Source organism: Oncorhynchus clarkii, chromosome 8 (genome assembly GCF_045791955.1).
Source record: "Oncorhynchus clarkii lewisi isolate Uvic-CL-2024 chromosome 8, UVic_Ocla_1.0, whole genome shotgun sequence".
NCBI lineage: Eukaryota > Metazoa > Chordata > Actinopteri > Salmoniformes > Salmonidae > Oncorhynchus > Oncorhynchus clarkii.
In genome coordinates, this window is record NC_092154.1 from 24,327,055 (window position 1) to 24,348,442 (window position 21,388).

Here is a 21,388-nt window from a genome sequence, read left to right on the forward strand (position 1 = left end):
CTCTCTGCCAATTACTCAGACCACCACCAGACAGTCCTAATATTTTAATTGAAAACAATAACACTAAGGTACTGCATTGTTACCCAGTAATTATTTGATATTGAGATAAAAAAAATAAAACAACAGCTGCATTGGACCTTTAAACCTGGCTGTTACAGCTTGTTTAAGTAGCCTTTATTCACATAAGCCTACAACCTGTGCGTTTTCAACTGTGACAAATGCCAAACAGCAAAGGGAAAAAAAGAACACCCAAGCTAAAATATATATTTTTCCTTCTAAAGCCATTTAAATATACAGTATAAAAACAATGTACACTACTATTGGGTGCATTTCCCATTATCCATCATGTGAGGGCAGTATTGTATCACAGACAGCTGCAAACATAGGCCTTATCACTGTGGGGAGTACTACAGTATTGCATCATTCCAATCACAAATAAGAGTACATGTTCCATGATTAGGAAGCATTTATGTGGCATATATTTCACTCAAGTTTGTCATTGCTGTTACAAATGGCTGGCCTCTTTAGACCAGGAGCATAGTTGTTTCTGAGCTCTGTTTGCTCCATGGCTCTCTTAATGGGTGGTCTGGTCCTACTAGCTGTCTTTTCCTCTCCATTGGGCCTGCTGCCCATCACCTCCCTGAACACCTCCTGGGACTCCGCTGTGGGACACATGTTCAGCACCTGTCCCAGGCCCTCGGCCCTCTGCTGCACTACCTGGAGAGACTGGACAGCAGAGAAACATCAGTCATTCAAGACCATGGTCAAAGAATTAAACATAAACTTGTGTTGCATAGAAAAGGGTGTAGTGGGTGGGAAATAACAGAAAGCTACATAGACTGTCCTGTTACCTTCATTACTGCGCTGGCTTGCTTAAACATACGAGGTGCAGCATCCAATAAGGTGGTCATGATGGTGTCTGAACAGGGGAAAGTTCACCGACTATCAATCAAAATCATGGGAACATAACATTTCATGTTCCAGTGTCATGCAAAGCATGACATTTCCAGTACACTATTCTGTAAGCGTTTCAGTTGATTAGATCTGATTGGGCTAAATGCTTGCCTTGTACTGGGTCCTTTCCCATTTCTTGTGGCTTCACTACTTCTTCATACATTCCCTAAAAATAGAGCATACTTTCATTTTGTGAACACATGGTACATGCTATATTTTCAAATGTATAAAATTTCAAACTGCAGTATGAAGTATGAGAGTGACAATCATGGCTATGCAAAAAAGTGAGTGGTCCCATTGAAAATGGAAGCATTAATCAGACATAATCCATAAATTCAGACGTGAAAAACAAAAAAAATAAAACGTGAAACCAACCATGAGTTTACGCTCCGCCTTTAGTGAGCGTACGACATAGGGGAGGATCTCTTTAGGACCTTTACGTCGTTTCCGAGAAGTTCCCACAATGTTCTCATCCAGCAGGTCGTCAAGTGCACTGCATTCATCTTCTAAGAAGTGATATTATACTGTTGTAAAGCAATTTAAAAGTCTTTCTGAATTACATTTCTTTTAATAGCATTAATGTGGGAACTAAACATCTACCTATCGTACCAATAATTGTCATTAGACTGAGCAACAAACTCGCCCAGTTCAATCTTTACTTGATATCAACTCACCGATGACACCAAGTTCCTCCTCCCTCACTGAATAATCTTTACATTGATGTCCTATTGTGCCTTGAGCTGCTTAATAAGAATCAAAACGATCTGTGCTCACATTTACAGCAGGCTACATTTCTAATAGTTTAAAATCACATGCATCTAGCAAGAATAGATGGTTTCCAGAAACAGCCAAATTATGGAGTTAATGGTGCATTTAACAGATATTCTGGTTTACTATAAAACATGTTCACTATCTTCAAAACAACTGATCAAACGGGATAATAACAAACTCATTGCAGTGTGGTTGATAGTACACAGATGTCTTCTTTTCAACTGAAAGGCAATAGATGTATAAAAAAAAAATAATAATGTAATAGGAGACAGGAGAAATGCTCACCCTCTTCATCAGGAGCCTCCTCCCACGTCTGATTATTGATCAACACGTTTTCTTGAACAGCAGTCTCGAAGTTCTAAAAATCAAGATATCAAGTTAAATTGAGACTCCTCCGTATAACGTTGCCACGAGCAGCAGGATGAACTGCACATATTGCAGAATAATATGCATTCTTTTTTTATTTAACATTTAACTAGGCAAGTCATTCACACCAATGATGTGTATAAACCTGGTTGCTGATGCTATGTATTGGCCATTGAGAGGCTTTGAAGTAACCAGTCGGCCATATTGGAATTTCCCAGTCGTCCTCCAAGGGAATGAATTTAATTCTACAGTATTTAAATTAAATGTTTTATGGACAAAGATACATGTATTGAATAAAAAAATATTCAATACACACACATATATATATATATATATATATATATATATATATATATATAGCTAACGCTAAGTATCACATCGCAAGCTGTATTTTGATTTGTCTCCGCAAGTTAGTAGTTATACATCTTACAACAAAAAAAAACTAGACAGACGTAAACAATCGATCGACTCACCGCCAGCAACTCTTCCTGTAACAGTTGCTTGGCTTCCTCGGATAGCTGAGGTTGGCCATTCAATACCTTCTTCAGTAGTTCTTTGTATTTCTTAATTTGTTCGACCACATTTTTTTTCGACGTAAACTTCACCCTATATTCTTCCTCTTCATTCAAGCAGATCTCCATCTTTTGCGCCAAATGTTTGAAATGATTCTGCAATGACCGGAACCGGAAATTAAATGTGTGGTTCTAGGAATAAAGGCGCGTAGGGAAACAAAACGGTGTAAAAAAAAAAAAGTTCCACCTCACATAATTCACTTTGAATTTCAACGCTATTTTTTTTGTCTATGGCTTCAATGGATGGTGGCTTTGTTGATTGCCATTGCCACATCACAGCATGTGAATTTGCCGAGGTATGTGTACACAAATGAGTGGGTATGTAGCAAAAGGTCTGTGGTATGTAGGCTAATGTAACAGAAGCGGTTATTATTCAACTGTTACGCAAGCGTGGGTGCTTATGTGTGCTGCCCACCAAAAGGCAGTCTCGCAACTAGGAAGCGTGAAAAATGGTCGCATCGAGTCCACAGCAATACTTGCAGACAGCTGACTATGCTATGACAATACATTATTCAAGGGTGAATGTTAAAAAGTGACAGTACAAAAGTGTGTGTCTATTCTGCAGGATTTAGAGGATGTGATCAAGAGAACCAGAGAGGTTAGTTATAGCTATTATATAATATATGTAAAATGTTTCATGATATTAAGTTAATATGAATCAAATCTTGATTACTGTATTTATTAACAGTTGTATTGTAGTCTACATCAGATGTTGTGCCATTTCAGGCTGGAGTCAAAACACTTATTTCTGTCACTGAAGAGCCCAGTGAGTTTGAAAGAGTTATCCAGCTGTTTAAAAGGTTAGTATCATACACAACATATCTTATTTGCAGAACATAATAGCCCATATTCAGAAATGTCATAGTTTTATAATAGCAATTTCTGTGCCTTGTGATATCCTGCTCAAAATGCATACATTATAACACAAAATAATAGTTCAACTCACTATCACAATGTTCCATTGGCTTCCAGCAGCTTTTGACTGTGAGTTTTTTTTCTCTCCAAGAGACATTTATCTGTTCTTGTAGTACATTGAGACACTGTGAAACGGTTTTATGAATGTTGTCTTTGAGTTACTCTTACTGTTGCTCTTTCAGCTACCCAGATCTAGTTGCACCATGTTTTGGAATCCACCCAGTCCAAGGCTGTGGGTCCCATGACCAGCGCAGCGTGAAGATTCAGGTACAAACATTCACACACAGTTAGCAGACACACTCAATTAATAGACATCAAACACATGTCAGACAGTCAGCCTTATGTTAGATATTATGGTTATAAACTAAATGTAACTCTATAACATCATGTTGATATTGTCTCAGGATGAGAGGAACAAGCATGCTGACTTTTCCCAAAACATCTCTTATTACAGGACTTGGAGCCTGCCTTGCCCTTGTTCCAGAAGTACAGAGATGACATTGTTGCAGTTGGAGAGGTATGTACTAGAGGTCGACCGATACAACAACAAAAAACGCTGATACCGATTATTGGAGGACCAATAAAAGCCGATACCGATTAATCAGCCGATTTTTGAAATGTATTTGTAATAATGACAATTACAACAATACTGAATGAACACTTATTTTAACTTAATATAATACATCAATAAAATAAATTTAGCCTCAAATAAATAATGAAACATGTTCAATTTGGTTTAAATAATGCAAAAACAAAGTGTCGGAGAAGAAAGTAAAAGTGAAATATGTGCCAAGTAAGAAAGCTAACGTTTCAGTTCCTTGCTCAGAACATGAGAACATATGAAAGCTGGTGGTTCCTTTTAACAAGAGTCTTCAATATTCCCAGGTAAGAAGTTTTAGGTTGTAGTTATTATAGGAATTATAGGACTATTTCTCTCTATACCATTTGTATTTCATTAACCATTGACTATTGGATGTTCTTATAGGCACTATAGTATTGCCAGTGTAACAGTATAGCTTCCGTCCCTCTCCTCGCTCCTACCTGGGCTCGAACCAGGAACACATCGACAACAGCCACCCTCGAAGCAGCGTTACCCATGCAGAGCAAGGGGAACAACCACACCCAAGTCTCAGAGCGAGTGATGTTTGAAACGCTATTAGCGCGCACCCTGCTAACTAGCTAGCCATTTCATAACGGTTACACCAGCCTAATCTCGGGAGTTGATAGGCTTGAAGTCATAAACAGCTGCTGGCAAATGTACGAAAGTGCTGTTTGAATTCATGCTTACGAGCCTGCTGCTGCCTACCATCGCTCAGTCAGACTGCTTTATCAAATCATAGACTTAATTATAACATAATAACACACAGAAATACGAGCTTTAGGTCATTAATATGGTCGAATCCGGAAACTATCATCTCGAAAACAAGACGTTTATTCTTTCAGTGAAATACGGAACCGTTCCGTATTTTATCTAACGGGTGGCATCCATAAGTCTAAATATTCCAGTTACATTGCACAACCTTCAATGTTATGTCATAATTATGTAAAATTCTGGCAAATTAGGTTGCCAAACTGTTGCATATACACTGACTCTGCGTGCAATGAACGCAAGAGAAGTGACACAATTTCACCTGGTTAATATTGCCTGGTAACCTGGATTTCTTTTAGCTAAATATGCAGGTTTAAAAATATATACTTCTGTGTATTGATTTTAAGAAAGGCATTGATGTTTATGGTTAGGTACACATTGGAGCAACGATACGCACCGAATCGATTATATGCAACGCAGGACACGCTAGATAAACTAGTAATATCATCAACCATGTGTAGTTAACTAGTGATTATGATTGATTGATTGTTTTTTATAAGATAAGTTTAATGCTAGCTAGCAACTTACCTTGGCTTACTGCATTCGCGTAACAGGCAGTCTCCTCGTGGAGTGCAATGTAATCAGGTGGTTAGAGCGTTGGACTAGTTAACTGTAAGGTTGCAAGATTGAATCCCCCGTGCTGACAAGGTAAAAATCTGTCGTTCTGCCCCTGAACGAGACAGTTAACCCACCGTTCCTAGGCCGTAATTGAAAATAAGAATGTGTTCTTAACTGACTTGCCTAGTTAAATAAAGATTAAATAAGGTGTAAAATAAAAAATAAAACAATCGGCCAAATCGGTATTTTTGGACATGTTATGAAAACTTGAAATTGTCCCTAATTAATCGGCCATTCCGATTAATCTGTCAACCTCTAGTATGTACTGTACTGTAGGCCTACTCATAGAATTCTATGTAAAAGCCAGTTATAACTTTTCTAGTCCTATGCAGCAGGTCTGTCTGGCCCCGAATCATGCTTAATCTTACGTAAACACACGTGTCATATCCTGGTGTAAAAACTGTGAAATGGTATGACTTCTGTAAAGCAAAAGGATTAGGCTTATTAAGCCTGAGCTCCGACTTGCTAAACTGAAAGTGCACGCTGCAACAATAACTTCTTAAATCACTAACAATTCACCCTGCCGGCTAATACCCTTAATGATCTATATCCTTCGCTAGAGCTTTGGAAGGAATGCATGTCTGGCAGAAGCATTCTTTCACAAAGTTAATTTGGTTGAGCCCAGAGAGGCAGGTATTGGGACTAAGTCAACCATGTCTCCCAGTCAGTAACAGCACAGAGTAAGCTAGTGGGGACAGGGTGCTCTAGCTGGACATTCCCAGCATGTGTTTTGTTTGGAACTGACGGTTGGCCTGGACTGGGAAAGCTTTGACTAACCGCCCACTGTTCAACTGGTTTCCATTAAGCTGCCCAGTGACCATCTCAGATTTGTGCTGAGGGGCAATTCCATGGATAATGGAAAATTTTCACAAACCATAAAACTCTATACACACAATGACTACTTTTAATAATTTCCACTGAACCTTTTAATTTAAAAAAAAATACAGGAAGAACTGTGTACATACAGTGCCTTGTGAAAGTATTCGCAAGTGGGAAATGGGAAAAAATTTCAGTCTCTCGGTGTGCAAAACTGATAGAGATATATCCCAAGCGTCTTACAGCTGTAATCGCAGCAAAAGGTGGCGCTACAAAGTATTAACTTAAGGGGGCTGAATAATTTTGCACGCCCAATTTTTCAGTTTTTGATTTGTTAAAAAAGTTTGAAATATCCAATAAATGTCGTTCCACTTCATGATTGTGTCCCACTTGTTGTTGATTCTTCACAAAAAAAATACAGTTTTATATCTTTATGTTTGAAGCCTGAAATGTGGCAAAAGGTCGCAAAGTTCAAGGGGGCCGAATACTTTCGCAAGGCACTGTACAATGTTTTGTAACGGAATCAAACTGAGGGAGATTTTACCTTAATTCTGTTACCAAACTTTGCATCTGCAAAATGTTTCCAGTAATTTATTTATGTACTGTCTAAATTGTTCAAAGTAGTAATTGTGCATAGAGTTACATGGTTTGTTAAAGATTGAAATCAATGGTTTTTGTTTAGCATACATTCAGTCAATAGACAATCAATGCAATTATAATGTTTTTCTATTGCCCCTCATCCTTTAAACAGTCTCTTTTTCTTCTTTTGATGACAGATTGGTCTTGACTACACACCTTGGTATGCCCCCACTTCTCAGGAGAGAGAGGAACAGCTGACTGTTTTCACCAAGCAATTACAAATATCCAAGGATCTGGATTTGCCAGTGTGAGTTTATCGTGGATAGCCTTGGTGCATAGTACTGTGTGTGCTAGGAGACACGTTACATTCATGTAATCAGACTGCGAGCAACTGCAACAAGCCATGTCCTTGGCAGAGACAAGAACAGGCTTTGCATGGAATGTCTCACTACAACTGGATATTAAGGAGTGTTATTATTTGTTACCACTATATTTCTCCTGACACTTTCTTGTTGTGTGCATTTCCTCTTTGACGCAGGAACATCCATTCCCGATCAGCTGCAAAGGTCACCATAGCTACTCTGAAAGAACAGGGTGGGTGTCTTAAAATCAGGATTACATAAGAGGACAGCCTCATTGCTGAAGTGACTAATTTTTCATTTTTAGGAGGCCTTAACTATTTTGGCTATCCTATCAGGTATCACTTGTGCTTTGCTGCACAACTTTGCAGGGAAACCATCAGTGGCCATGGAAGGAGTGCAGGCAGGGTACTTCTTCTCCTTCCCTCCAGCTGTCTGTAGGAATGACCAGGTGAGCGATACAGTTGTTCATTAACCTGGAGTCATTCAGTAATCTCTCAGTACATTTTCTATAGGTATTGTGGAGTCACCAACAGTACTGTTATGTCCTCATTGTTATGGAAATCCCTTATCTTTTCTATAGAAATACCTTATCTTTTCTAACACCTTGATCTTTGAACAAGCTCGTCTCAAGTTCAAGTTTTAAAGACTGATTAAAGACTGGTGTAAAGGCTTCTTTTACTGGGCCAGAAATGCTCACTATGCATTTCTGCAAAACAACTCTGAAACGGCCATATGGCGTGATAAAACCAGACATGATTTGTGGTGGTTGCTTGTTGAGTCCCCTCATAATGACTGTGTTATTACTGTGTTATAACAGAAAGCCAAGCTGATCAAACAGATTCCATTAGAACACATCTGTCTGGAGACAGACTCTCCTTCCTTAGGACCAGAAAAACATGTGGGTCATCATTTGGAATGCATCATTATGTAAAGCAGAAACCTGATAGTTTTGTATAAGTGTTCATATTCTACGTCTCCCCTCTGCAGGTAAGGAATGAACCCAAGAACATTTCACTGGTCTGTGAGTACATTGCTCATGTCAAAGGAATCACACCTCAAATGGTAATTCATGCCACTACAGATAATGCCCTCAGATTGTTCCCAAAAATTAAGAGACTTGAGTGACGCGTTTTGTAATTAAATTAATGTTGTGTTATCTCATGCTGTGTCTCTGAAAATGAAATGGAATTGTGAAATAAAATGCTCAATCAACAGGTGTTTTTGCATATGTGATGGACACTTCTATATATAATGTAAGTGCCATTTATTTCAGAAATATTCCACTTGGTGCTGAAGAGTTCCTCTGCCTCATTATACCAGATGGGCCTTGTCTGAAAAAAAAAATAAAAAAAATAAACCAATATATGTATCCATAGCTTGTATTATTAACCATTAGGGGCGACATGGTTTCAATTTGAGGAACATTTTTAAAAACCTCAAGTTCATGGACGGGGCGGCTAGTGGTTAGAGCATTGGACTAGTAACTGAATGGTTGTAAGATCGAATCCCCGAGTTGACAAGATAAACATCTTTCATTCCGCCCCTGAACAAGGCAGTTAACCCACTGTTCCTAAGCCGTCATTGAAAATAAGAATTTGATCTTAATTAACTGACTTGCCTGGTTAAATAAAGGTTTAGAAAAAAGGACAAAAGAAAACATGTAATAACATCCAGAAATCCTGTTTCTGTTTGGTCAGGTTCACATCAGCAGACACTAACATCACTATCTATGGACACACTCAGCAGCCATTAGCTATGACGTTGGTAATGCTTACGGCTTTCTTCGAAGTGTTTTCGCCCCGGGTATTTGGTGACATGTCCTGCAGCTGTCCAAGCAGACCGTTGCTCCGGAGTCACTGCCTGGAGCGACTTGAAGTCGCAGGTGTTTTGCAAATGACAGTCAAAATGTCTCTTCTCTGCTCTTTCCCAAAACTTACTGTCAATCTCTACTCGACACCACGTTTCTCGTAGCATGTTTAATTCGAACAGGGCACCCTCTTTATATTTTGACATGTTTGATAGGCTTTACAACACCACAATAGCAAGTAGCAGCCAAATGACTTGGGGCGTAATGAGCGCATTGTTGTCTTTAGCCGAGCCGCGGTTTCCATGGATCTGGAAACCTGAGAATTTCACGCAACAATGCAAACTGTGACAACGTGGAAGTGTAGTGATGTAAGCCTACGTGTGCCAGTGCATCTTGAAACGTATTTAATCGTGGTAAATCTGAAGATCCGCATTTTCAAAAACATAATGAATAAAAGGGTAAATTCACCTCCCATCTACAAATGTAAGGTCTACAATTAGCAGAGAAAATTGACTTGTTAGGCCTATGTCATTGAGGTGGATGATTTTATTACACATTTTATGCATAGATTGTCTCAATCGTTTGTTTTTTCAGTGCGAGTATCCTACTGTACAGTATATGCTAGGCAGGTATATTAGGTTAATCTAAGATTAGGATTAGGGAGAGATAATGAGGAGACCATGTGTCACTAATGAACACATACACCTTTGAACAACCTCAATTCTATTAAGGAAATTATACAGTTTATTTGAATGCATAAAGAGGTCGGTGAGCACTTCTTCTTTGATTGGTCGGAGTCATCATCCGAAGGCCTCTATATTTGAGTTGTCTGATGTAAATGCGCCCTGCCTTACAGTACTCTCCACTCCCATGCACTGAACAAAAGCGGCACGGACATACTAGGCTACAGCAGGACCATGCGAAAGAAGAGAGAGCGAATACAGATAGATAGCCTACAATATTTTAAAATGACTTATTCATAAAACGGTGTGAATAGTTGTATTATCTACTAACTGAATGTTGGATCTGCCCTATTTTGTGTAAACGTGCTTCCTGACTTTAGGGTATAGGCTATAGCGATAGGCGACGTTGGCGCAGCATCATGGTGGCTGGCGAGTTGGTACCGGAGCATCTGCGACGTGACAACGCACCTGACGAAATAGACATCTCATGCAAGCGTTCGGTGCATAACGGGGCAGTCCCAATAGGGGATCAGTACACCGATCTAACGAATGGATCGGCACATCTGACAGAACTGGACTCGAAGGCTTTGGAACAAGAGATCCCTCCAGATGAGAAGCAGGCTATGCTTCCTGGAGAGGAAACATGTATCGAAACGAAACTCTATTGGAGAAGATTCTCCGTTTTAGCTGTGTTCAGCTTTTACTCCCTTGTCAACGCATTTCAATGGATCCAGTACAGCATCATCACCAACATTTTTACCCACTTCTACAATGTATCCAGCGACAAGATCGACTGGCTGTCAATTGTATACATGGTCGCGTATGTGCCTTTGATCTTCCCGGCAACATGGTTACTGGATAAAAAAGGACTGAAACTGACAGCCCTTATGGGCGCGGGTTTGAACTGCGTCGGTGCCTGGGTGAAATGCGCCAGCGTCCGGCCAGATCTGTTCGGTGTGACAATGACCGGACAGATAATATGTTCCATAGCCCAAGTCTTCATCCTCGGGCTGCCCTCTAAGATTGCATCAGTGTGGTTTGGCCCGAAGGAGGTGTCTACTGCATGTGCCACTGCCGTGCTGGGTAACCAGGTGCGTGTTTGTTGAGTCATGATATGGGTGGCACCTATTGAATCCTTTAGCCTAATCATATTGTAAACTGTAGGCCTGCATGCTTATGATGTACATGTTTATGCTGCTGTGTAAAAATAACAATTTATTTCTGTATTTTGATGGAATATGTGACATTGATGTATTTGTCTGATCCCCTTCTAGCTGGGCACTGCCATTGGCTTCCTGCTTCCACCTGTCCTGGTCCCCAACACTGTGGAAGACATAGAGCTGATGGGACACAACATCAGCATTATGTTTTATTGGACAGCTGTAGTCTCCACTGCTCTCTTCATCTTGACTGTAATTGGTAAGTAAGTTGACACAAGCCTCATCATGCCATCTGGAATAGTGTTGTGCAGAAATGGATCCGATGGATAGCACATCATTTAGTCCAGGGCTCTCCAACCCTGTTCCTGGAGAGCTACCGTCCTGTGGGTTTTCATCCCTAATAATTAGCTGGTTATTATTATTATTCTTAACTAGCTTATCAACCAGCTATAATTAGCTGGTTGATAAGCTAGTTACAGCTGGGGTTGGAGCACAAATCTACAGGAGGGAAGCTCTCCAGGAACAGGGTTGGAGAGCCCTGATTTAGTCACTGTAGAAACTAACTCCATAGGTCCAGACGACTGCATTTACAATGCCTTCAGAAAGTATTCATACCCCTTGACTTGTTCCACATCTCTGATGATTCGTTGAAAAGCGGCGAGACAAAAGTACAAAGGTCTTTTATAGCCAAGATCCACCCCCTAGTCGACATATCAAACCACAGATGTTTTGAATGGGTCACAGGGTGAGACTTTTTAAATGAGAAAGGAGTGTCCTGCAGCCAGATAGAATTCGCTATAAATTATCGTTCATCTTGGTCCCTAAGAAGAGGTTCCAATCTCGTTCCTGGTACTTCATAGCACAAAAACACCAACTCATCCAATGGCATAAATCAATTGTCAACTCCAGATACTTCCATCTCAAGTAAAACCCCTTCTTGACCCCACTCCTGGACAAGCTCACTGAGGGGAGTGAGCCTCTAGGTCATACACTAACCCAGGATAAGTGCAACATTAGAGATGACATACAATGGTTCCAGACACTACCACACACATCCCCCAATGCCAAACGAGGAAGTGACTGGTGCACAGACATTGTTGAGACAAGTAATTTGTTCCCCATTAATCACACCATCCCTTCACATGGTTTAAGAATAGGTAAAGACACATTCACATATGAAGACAATGTTCCCTCCTGTCCTCTTCCCTTTCTGATATTCTGCATAGCACCAAGGACATGTGAAAGACAAGCCTGACCTCTCCCCTCTCTGGGCCCCAGGTGACTGAGCCCCAGCTGAGGGAAGAAATGCAACTGCCAACACCAGAGTCCGAAGGGATACATTCTAACAACAAGTATATCACATAAGTATATTATGCAGATAAGACATCTTAATTAGCTATGTTACACAACTAATTCTGATTCTTCCACCACACAACCTATTGCTCGATCTCCCGGACGACGTTACTAGCCTTTTCCCTGCCTGTACTGTTGCCTTTTTGGACCCCCTGTGTTTGACCTTCTGCCTGCCCCTGGACCCAGCCACCTGCCTCCTCCTGTGGTCCTTTTATTCATTTCTAAAATGTTCTACATACAAAATTACACTTTCACATTATGGGGTATTGTGTGTAGAACAGTGACACAAAAATATAAATGTAATCAATTTAAATTCAGGCTGTAACACAACAAAATGTGGAACAATTCAAGGGGTGTGAATACTTTCTGAAGGCATTGTAGATGTTCTATAGGCTACACATTGCATACAACTATGCAAATATACCACAATAAATCTAACCCAGTATCACAGATTATTGTGAAATAGACACAAATTACTTATTGGACATTTTTGACAGGCACAAGAAAATGTGTAATTTTCTGTGTGCAGTACAACATTTTGTAACCAGTGAATTTCAATCACAGATAAAGACAGTAGGTTACTTAATTAAGACAGAAATGATAGGAAGGAGGTTGGTCATTGAGGATGGGTGGGCATATAATGCGAACGTCTAGCAACGTCTTGCCGAGCTATAACGTTAGCCGTCTAGTTAACGTTAGCCACCTAGCTAGCCTAGCTAAAGTTAGCCACAACAAATTGGAATTGGTTTAATGTACACGAATGCATTATGAAGAAAGAAATACACACAAAATGCACTGTGAAGAAAATTGTGCCTGTCACGAATTTCGAGTAAGTAATTTGTGTTTATTTCACAATAAGCTGTGATAGTGTTTTGCAAAATCAGGAATGAGTCATTGCAGTCATAAGCTACTGAGTGCATTTGAAGCAGGAAACAAACACTTCGCCATTATGTTGTAAAGCTGTAAATACAGCGTGTTAGTGTTGACTATGTCTTTTCTCTCCTAGTCATGAAAGACAGACCCTCACTACCTCCCAGCCAAGCTCAGGCGGTCCTACCTAACTGTGCTCCTGAAGACTACTCCTACAGACAGTCCATAATCAACCTGTTCAAGAACAAACCTTTCATCCTACTGCTCATCAGTTATGGTGAGACACCAGATTTATCATAATCGTACCTTATTTTGCTCCTTATGTCGTTACTACACTTACTATAACCATGTTATTACCACTGTAACATAAAGCTACCTTAAAGTTATGGTGAGACACCTGACTAATTGCCAGGTCTGTGCTTTAGCAAACTCATCTGTTGGGTTTGTTGTCATGCCAAACGTGTTTTTACATGACAAGTAAAGTTAGAGGTGTTGGCCGAAGCGCATACAGATCTGGGGCCAGGCCAGTTATCCTGAGTGCGGACCCAAGTCTCTTCTTATTGCATTCTGTTCATTCACTGACTGTTTGCTGGGGGATATTTGTTCCATTATGAGATCCATCTGTCTTTAACCCCATACAAGGCAGATGAGATCTGTCCTTTAACCCCATGCACCCCAAGGCAGACTGACTGCCCAGTGCTCAGTCCAGTTACATATGTTTCTTGGATTTGACCTCTAGAGAGTTTATTTTGTTGGTGTTCAGCAATTTCCATGGTTTTGTGTGTACTACATAAATTATTGGAATTGATATCACTATGTCGGGATGAAACATTGAAAGAAATCATTTTTTCCCCCCATTTTCTTTTAGGTATCATGACTGGTTCTTTCTACTCTGTGTCAACACTTCTCAATCAGATGATTATGGCTTGTTACAAGGTAAGTGGAGTGCAAAAGATGCATGTTTCAATGACTGAAAATTAAGATGATTCGATAAGTTGATTTACTACATGCATAGCTAGATCAAACACAAGCTCTTGAACAGGACAGTAGTAAAGACTTAAGGGAAAGGCTTTCTCTATAAACAGATGGAGTTAAATGAGAGCGGGAACCATGACAGGGCACGAATCCATTGTCTCCCGCTTTGAAGTTCATTATCCGCTTTTTACGCATGCCTGCTACCCATGGAGGAGAGAGTCAATCAGGGTTGGCTAAAAGACTGAAAGACAAGCAACTTTCTGTGAACTCTAGTAGCAGCCTTCTCTCACTTTAACATGTCAGATGACATAAACATCCCTTTCCCACCAGACTTTCCATAAATCCCGGAACTGTACCCCCTAAACCGATTCACCGTGTACAGTACAAGTCAAACGTTTGGACACACCTACTCATTCTAGGGTTTTTCTTTATTTTTACTTTTTTCTACATTGTAGAATAATAGTGGAGACATCAAAACTATGAAATAACACATATGGAATCAAAAAAGGTTTAAACAAATCTAAATATATATTATATTTGAGATTCTTCAAAGTAGCCACCCTTTGCCTTGATGACATCTTTGCACACACTTGGCATTCTCTCAACCAGTTTCATCAGTTTCACCTGGAATGCATTTCAATTAACAGGTGTGCCATGTTAAAAGTACATTTGTGGAATTTCTTTCCTTCTAAATGCGTTTGAGCCAATCAGGTGTGTTGTGACAAGGTATGGGTGGTATACAGATGATAGACGTATTTGTTAAAAGACCATGTCCATATTATGCCAAGAACAGCTCAAATAAGCAAAGAGAAACACAAGTCCATCATTACTTTAAGACATGAGGTCAATCTGGAAAATTTCAAGAACTTTGAAAGTTTCTTCAAGTGCAGTCGCAAAAACCATCAAGAGTTATGATGAAACTGTCTCTCATGAGGACTGCCACATGAAAGGAGGATCCAGAGTTACCTCTGCTGCAGAGGGTAAGTTCATTAGAGTTACTAGCCTCAGAAAATTGCAGCCCAAATAAATACTTCACAGTTCAAGTAACAGACACATCTCAACATCAACTGTTCAGAGGAGACTGCATGAATCAGGCCTTCATGGTCAAATTGCTGCAAAGAAACCACTACTGAAAGACACCAATAAGAAAAAGAGACTTGCTTGGGCCAAGAAACATGAGCACTGGACATTAGACCGGTGGAAATCTATCCTTTGGTCTGGTGAGACCGAATGTAAGATTTTTGGTTCCAACCACTGTCTTTATGAGATTCAGAGTAGGTGAACAGATGATCTTCGCATGTGGGGTTCCCACTAAGAAGCATGGAGGAGGAGGTGTGATGGTGTGGGGGTGCTTTGCTGGTGACACAGTGATTTATTTAGAATTGTAGGCACACTTAAACAGCATGCCTACCACAGCATTCTGCAGCGATACACCATCCCATCTGGTTTGCAGTTAGTGGGACTATCATTTGTTTTTCAACAGGACAATGACCCAACACACATCCAGGCTGTGTAAGGGCTATTTGACCAAGAAGGAGAGTGATGGAGTGCTGCACGAGATGCCCTGGCTTCCACAATCATCCGACCTCAGCGGTTTGGGATGAGTTGGAGTGAAGGAAAAGCAGCCAACAAGTCGGCATATGTGGGAACTCCTTCAAGACGGTTGGAAAAGCATTCGAGGTGAAGTTGGTTGAGAGAATTCCAAGAGTGTGCAAAGCTGTAATCAAAGCAAAAGGTGGCTACTCTGTATACCACCCCTACCTTGTCACAACACAACTGATTGGCTCAAATTAATTAAGAAGGAAAGAAATTCCACAAATGTACTTTTAACAAGGCACACCTGTTAATTGAAATGCATTCTAGGTGACTACCTCATGAAGCTGGTTGAGAGAATGCCAAGAGTGTGCAAAGCTGTCATCAAGGCAAAGGGTGGCTACTTTGAAGAATCTCAAATATAGAATATATTTTGATTTGTTTAAAACTTTTTTTGGTTACTGCATGATTCCATATGTGTTCATAGTTTTGATGTCTTCACTATTATTCTACAAAGTAGAAAATAGTTTTAAAAAATAAAGAAAACCCTTGAATGGTACTGTATGTACCATTCATACATGCATCATACATGCATCCAGACCATGCTCTTAGCCATGGGTCTTCATGTGAATATGGCACATGTCCCTTGAAAAGCCTGCTTTACCCTACACTAACATTAAACTCCTCACCCCAGAACCAGGAACTGAATGCAGGCAGGATTGGTCTCACCCTTGTGGTGGCTGGAATGGTGGGCTCCATCATCTGTGGACTGTGGCTGGATCACACCAAAACCTACAAGTAGGTACTGTCCCCAAGCACAACTGCCAATGACATGAATCACTACATAATTTGTTGACACAGTCATGAATCTATGTTGCACATGATGCAATCTTGAGCTACAGAAGGCAGTTACGTGTATGTCTATTTAAATTGGTATAGTTATTTCTGGAAACTTTGTGCACTGTGGTAGCAGTTTTGCAGACAGATTCTGCTGTTACTAGAAAGGGAAGTTCTGTAAAGACACAAACTCTGACGTTTATGAGTTTTAACTCACCCTTTAAATATGCAGCCTACTGGACATTCCAAGAATTATGTCCTGCCAGTTCAGACCATAATAACGCAGGTTTGTAGTAAATTGCTCTTAATGCATTTAGGGAATTCCCTGCCCATGGTACCTCCCTATTGCCTCTTTAGTTGTGAAACTCTCGGTATTGAATGTATCCACTTGTATTTACATAAATGTTCTGTCCTGTGATTGTTCTTCAGAATGACCACTTTGATGGTCTACATCCTGTCCTTCATTGGTATGCTGGTGTTCACCTTCACTCTGGACCTCAACAATATCTACCTGGTGTTCTTCACTGCCGGCGTGCTGGGGTAAGGCTGGAGATAACCCCTCTGGAACTAGATTTTAAAAAAGACTGTCATCATTGAGAGACGCTTCTCATTTGTAACTGACATCTTTGTAACCGGAAAGGATCCTCTAGCCACAAAGGAAATGGTTTCCTATCAGATTGTAAAGAATTTATTGAAATGATAATTATGAAGTAAAATAGTTATGATAGCCCATGTTGCACATTGTTTTTACATGACAAGGTAGTGAACAGTAGGGTGTCATTCAGGACATTTCAAATGCAAGCCTCTTATTTTATTTTCCATGCCATGGTCTAATGACCTTTTGGACATCAGCTTCTCGTTCTCTTGTATGCTCTGAGGGTAAACAGTCACTCATGCAATGTCTCTATTATTTATGTATTGTTCAGGGGCGGACTGGAACCAGACATCTGCCCTGGCATTTCTAACACACCGGCCCATTTTATTCCTTGAGGCCCCCATTATTAGCCAGATAATGATATTTTTGTGCAAAAAAACCTAAGCTGGACAGGCCCACTGGGCTAAAAATGGACCAGCCCATCTGGCATTTTCCTGAAGTACCATATGGCCAGTCCGGCCCTGGTTATGTTCAAAAACTATAAACGTCAAGGGCATCAAGATAAAGCAGTGTGTTTTCCCTGAGGGCAGGCATGGTTCACTGATATGATATTGTTATTCTGTAGGTTCTTCATGACTGGTTACCTGCCGCTTGGCTTTGAATTTGGGGTTGAAATTACGTATCCTGAATCGGAAGGGACATCTTCTGGTCTTCTTAATGCATTTGCACAGGTAAGCGTCAGACACATGATCATCTAAACAATCATGAATATTTTTATTGTTCGTGGAACCATGCTCGACTGCCTCCAGGGATATTTTCAGGCAAATACATTTGGGTATTCTCGTGTACCACAGCATGTGTCCTCCCCTCAACAGTGTATTATGTAATATTTGCCTACCCCCACAAAGTCTGCATAGTACATTTACTTTCTATTCTAGCTCTTCATAAAATGATTTAGCTTCTTTGCCAAGTGGGCGTCTGAGAAGTTTTTTGTTTGGTGATCTGTTTCGTTAGTCACTATAAATTTGTATATACGCTCTTGGGGAAAAAGGGTGCTATCTAAAACCAATAATGGTTCTTCGGCTGTCCACATAGAAAAATCCTTTTAAGAACCCTTTTTGGTTCCAGGTAGAACTCTTTTGGGTTTTGTGTAGAACCTTTTCCACAGAAGGTTCTACATGTAACCCAAAATAGTTGTACTTGGGACCAAAAATGGTTCTCCTATGAGGACAGCTGAAGAATCCTTTTGGAACTCTTTTTTTCTAAAAGTGTACCCTTGAGGCACTACAGGTGTATAGTGTGTTGCTCACCTCCTATGTCTCCTTCCTCCCTCAGATCTTTGGGATTATTTTCACATTGATCCAGGGAAGACTAACAACAGACTACAACCCTCTGGCTGGGAACCTGTTCCTCTGTGTCTGGATCTTCATGGGCATCTTTCTCACAGGTTGGTTGGCTCTCTGATCTGTTCTGTGGAGTGTGGGGGTCTTCCATATGATCCACTTTCTGCTATGAAAACTGATACAGGCTGATAAAATACAATGCAATACTATGTAGGCTACACCACAATGTTGTATGTTTATATATTTTTGATGAGGCTCTCTTAATTACTTTCACTTGTTTATTTCAGCCTTAATAAAATCAGAACTGAAAAGAAACAACGTCAATATGGGCATGAACCACAGAAATCTTCAAGCAGTAAGTCCCATTCTGTCCATTTACCTCAGAGAGATTTTCTATTTTCCTGTTCTTTCTCCTGAAAGGTCAGCCTCCTCTTAATCACTTTTCCTTGAATGACGCAGATGTCAGGTCACTCGTCCGTTTGTTCTTTCACATTGACAGCCATTGTGAAAGCTGTCTCGTATCTCATGAGATCCCCAACATCAAGGGCCGGGCAAACCTCAAAAGACAGAAAAGTCCTGCTGTGTCTCAGCCACTGACCTCTCTGCTGGGCTCATCTAATGTGAATTTTTATCATGTCGAGAGCTGCGTGCTGGGCAAAGCAAATGAATCCTTTAATACATTTGTTTTCCATGGATTCTTTTTTAATAGTCTTCAGGCAGTCACTAGACAAAATATGTATAGTAGATGTATAGTAGTAGTCATGTTGCATATCTATTGAAAAGATGTATAGTTTTATAGTTCCCAGGAGCATTGCTGACGTCAGTATAGGGCATCTGAAAACTTGTGCTGTAGGATGTTGTTATGGGATACTAGAATACTATTTGGCACTGTGATTATGTACCCCACTATGTTGGTTTAATATACAGCTATTGGCTTATAACATTGTTACAACTAGTTACTTCAGTGATGAGAAGACTCTTTGTCTCATGAAAGGAGAATAGAATACTTTAATTAAAGATATATTTCTCTCTGCTGTCTTAGGTCCCTACCGAGTGCCCTTCAGACAAGCCAACCAATGGCGTCAAGATGGAAACTTCAGGTAGCTTTTCCCATGAGACCTCACTTTAATCCAAAAAGGACAGGGGGGTCAGGTCACTCAACACTACTGAACATTTCAGAGGCCTACAACGCATTCAACAACATTTCCTGAGGTTACTTGAAATCTCCTTTTCTTTGGATTGTAAACTGTAACGTGTTATAATGTTTGTACTGTAGTGGTTTTAGCCAAGCCATGATTTGTTTATACATAGGTAAACTATAAGCACCTAAATACACCTTTTAACTTCCAATAGTCCTCCTTCTTTTGCTTGATGAACCACTTCTGTCTCTACAATTGTCATCATCGCTGGTTCATAAAGTGCTGCTTATTTAAACTTATTTCTAGGCATTATACAAAACCAAAAGGGAAATACAATGTAGGATCTCTGACCTGCCTTAGCCTGTGAGGAAGAACATTGTTGTCATTATGGTGATGTTATTATTGTGACGCTGCATTATTTGCATGACAATGCAGTTTAACAGTGTCAGTTTTGTTCTCTACAACATGTCAGCCATTCATACAAATATGGACCAAATATGACGCACTAAGATGCACAATGCATATGACAAATGTGCAACATGCACAATCTACTTTTCAGTGTATCACTTACATGCATGCTTTTGAAAGTGTTCAAATGTTGACAACTTTGTTGAATACATGGCACACATAACAGTTCTGCCGAGATAGGTAGCTAATGGTATAGCAGCGCCACCCAGAGGGATTTTGTGGAAATACTAAGAAAGCTGTGTGGATGATGAAGCACAAACAGGAGTGATAATGACTGCAGCGTTACAATTAAAATAGCTCCAAACCTTCACAGTGGATTATATAGCTCAAACTGTGGCTATAAAGACTATGCGCAGTAGGTGGTCTAGTGGTTAGAGTGTTGGGACGGTCACTCCCACCTTCAAATCCCCGAATTGACAAGGTAAAAAATATGTTGTTCTGCTCCTGAGCAAGGCAGTTAATCCTCGGGTGCCGAAAATGTGGATTTTGATCAAGGCAGCCCCCCGCACCTCTTTGATTCATAGGGGTTGGGTTAAAAGCAGAAGATACATTTCAGTTGAATACGTTATTTAGCTTCTTATGACCGTAGAAAAAAAACATTTATTTGGTTGCCAGATGTATTCCTCTCTTTTCTAGCGTTTTATGTAGTTCTGAATAATGATGAAATAACATTCGAATATGGACATTCATAACATTTCCTTGCTTTTTTTTCTCGAAATTTGATAGTTCACTTATACCAATGTAGTTATTTGTTTAAATTCTTTATTCATCTTCATTTCAATGTATTGCATTTACCAAGACCACTGAACTGAATCATTGTTCCCAACTGAAAATGAGTACATCCGGACCTTGAACTATACTTACCTATTGTTCAATACAACATATGGCTTTGACACACCACTGTCTAAAGTCTCGACAGCCTGATTTATAATTTCGCACAGTAATCCACAGTATAGTCAATGCCAACACTGTTACAATACAGCTGCTATAGAATGTGTCTGCTAGACAATCCCTTCAAGGTGCCCCAGATTGTACTGTAAAAATGTGGTTTTAGTTTTGCCTCTGTAGTTTGTCTTTGGGCTTTTCTCGGTGGTAAGGAGTCGCATGTGTACTTGCTTATCTGCAGATAATGTAATGTGGCAATCAAAACATAAAACACAGAGTGTAAACAATACAATAAAATGGTTTTTAGCTCAGCTACTATAGTCAGTGGATGTTGTAATTCTGTATATGTTTTATTAATTGTAGTCATGAGGTGTCATAGAATACTTTTAGCTAATGACCTAGATATTGTAATAGTGCC

General features: G+C 40.0%; 4 protein-coding genes across 6 annotated transcripts; 2 read left to right on the forward strand and 2 right to left on the reverse strand.

Annotated features, from left to right (window-relative positions):
• Positions 1 to 81: 81 nt before the first annotated feature.
• Positions 82 to 3,634, reverse strand: LOC139415597 (NSL1 component of MIS12 kinetochore complex). The gene is made up of 7 exons (XM_071163712.1): positions 3,610 to 3,634; positions 2,565 to 2,759; positions 2,011 to 2,083; positions 1,330 to 1,460; positions 1,066 to 1,120; positions 852 to 919; positions 82 to 726 (listed from the first exon to the last, which is right to left on the reverse strand). The coding sequence occupies exons 2-7, from the start codon at positions 2,730 to 2,732 to the stop codon at positions 484 to 486; spliced, it is 738 nt and encodes a 245-aa protein (XP_071019813.1). The 5' UTR covers positions 2,733 to 2,759; positions 3,610 to 3,634; the 3' UTR covers positions 82 to 483.
• Positions 2,844 to 8,534, forward strand: LOC139415596 (TatD DNase domain containing 3). 3 transcript variants are annotated; one of them, XM_071163708.1, is made up of 10 exons: positions 2,844 to 2,959; positions 3,229 to 3,261; positions 3,390 to 3,463; positions 3,761 to 3,845; positions 4,033 to 4,095; positions 7,158 to 7,267; positions 7,499 to 7,554; positions 7,658 to 7,770; positions 8,140 to 8,220; positions 8,310 to 8,534. In XM_071163708.1, exons 1-10 carry the CDS (start codon positions 2,894 to 2,896, stop codon positions 8,445 to 8,447), a joined length of 819 nt encoding a protein of 272 aa, XP_071019809.1. In that variant the 5' UTR covers positions 2,844 to 2,893; the 3' UTR covers positions 8,448 to 8,534. The 3 variants fall into 3 exon arrangements, with proteins under 3 accessions (XP_071019809.1, XP_071019810.1, XP_071019811.1); XM_071163709.1 differs by having other exon boundaries at positions 7,691 to 7,770; XM_071163710.1 differs by lacking the exon at positions 4,033 to 4,095.
• Positions 8,535 to 8,633: 99 nt separating this feature from the next.
• LOC139415598 (spermatogenesis associated 45) lies at positions 8,634 to 9,335 on the reverse strand. The gene is made up of 2 exons (XM_071163713.1): positions 9,098 to 9,335; positions 8,634 to 8,653 (listed from the first exon to the last, which is right to left on the reverse strand). Exons 1-2 carry the CDS (start codon positions 9,333 to 9,335, stop codon positions 8,634 to 8,636), a joined length of 258 nt encoding a protein of 85 aa, XP_071019814.1.
• Positions 9,336 to 9,993: 658 nt separating this feature from the next.
• LOC139415599 (FLVCR choline and heme transporter 1) lies at positions 9,994 to 21,288 on the forward strand. The gene is made up of 10 exons (XM_071163714.1): positions 9,994 to 10,903; positions 11,087 to 11,231; positions 13,332 to 13,472; positions 14,064 to 14,131; positions 16,398 to 16,501; positions 16,970 to 17,080; positions 17,761 to 17,866; positions 18,471 to 18,582; positions 18,766 to 18,833; positions 19,521 to 21,288. Exons 1-10 carry the CDS (start codon positions 10,232 to 10,234, stop codon positions 19,605 to 19,607), a joined length of 1,614 nt encoding a protein of 537 aa, XP_071019815.1. The 5' UTR covers positions 9,994 to 10,231; the 3' UTR covers positions 19,608 to 21,288.
• Positions 21,289 to 21,388: the final 100 nt, after the last annotated feature.

Excerpts from the sequence above, each read along its gene's own strand:
- LOC139415597 (XM_071163712.1), bottom strand. The coding sequence starts at position 2,732 with ATGGAGATCTGCTTGAATGAAGAGGAAGAATATAGGGTGAAGTTTACG. Across the intron at positions 2,084-2,564 it reads TACAGGAAGAGTTGCTGGCG|AACTTCGAGACTGCTGTTCA; the intron begins GTGAGTCGATCG and ends CTTGATTTTTAG. Across the intron at positions 1,121-1,329 it reads AGGCGGAGCGTAAACTCATG|GGAATGTATGAAGAAGTAGT; the intron begins GTTGGTTTCACG and ends CTCTATTTTTAG.
- LOC139415596 (XM_071163708.1), top strand. The coding sequence starts at position 2,894 with ATGGCTTCAATGGATGGTGGCTTTGTTGATTGCCATTGCCACATCACA. Across the intron at positions 2,960-3,228 it reads CAGCATGTGAATTTGCCGAG|GATTTAGAGGATGTGATCAA; the intron begins GTATGTGTACAC and ends TCTATTCTGCAG. Across the intron at positions 7,771-8,139 it reads CTGTCTGTAGGAATGACCAG|AAAGCCAAGCTGATCAAACA; the intron begins GTGAGCGATACA and ends GTGTTATAACAG.
- LOC139415599 (XM_071163714.1), top strand. The coding sequence starts at position 10,232 with ATGGTGGCTGGCGAGTTGGTACCGGAGCATCTGCGACGTGACAACGCA. Across the intron at positions 10,904-11,086 it reads CTGCCGTGCTGGGTAACCAG|CTGGGCACTGCCATTGGCTT; the intron begins GTGCGTGTTTGT and ends ATCCCCTTCTAG. Across the intron at positions 18,834-19,520 it reads ACCACAGAAATCTTCAAGCA|GTCCCTACCGAGTGCCCTTC; the intron begins GTAAGTCCCATT and ends CTGCTGTCTTAG.
- LOC139415598 (XM_071163713.1), bottom strand. The coding sequence starts at position 9,335 with ATGTCAAAATATAAAGAGGGTGCCCTGTTCGAATTAAACATGCTACGA. Across the intron at positions 8,654-9,097 it reads AAAACACTTCGAAGAAAGCC|ACAAGGCCCATCTGGTATAA; the intron begins GTAAGCATTACC and ends TTTTTTTTTCAG.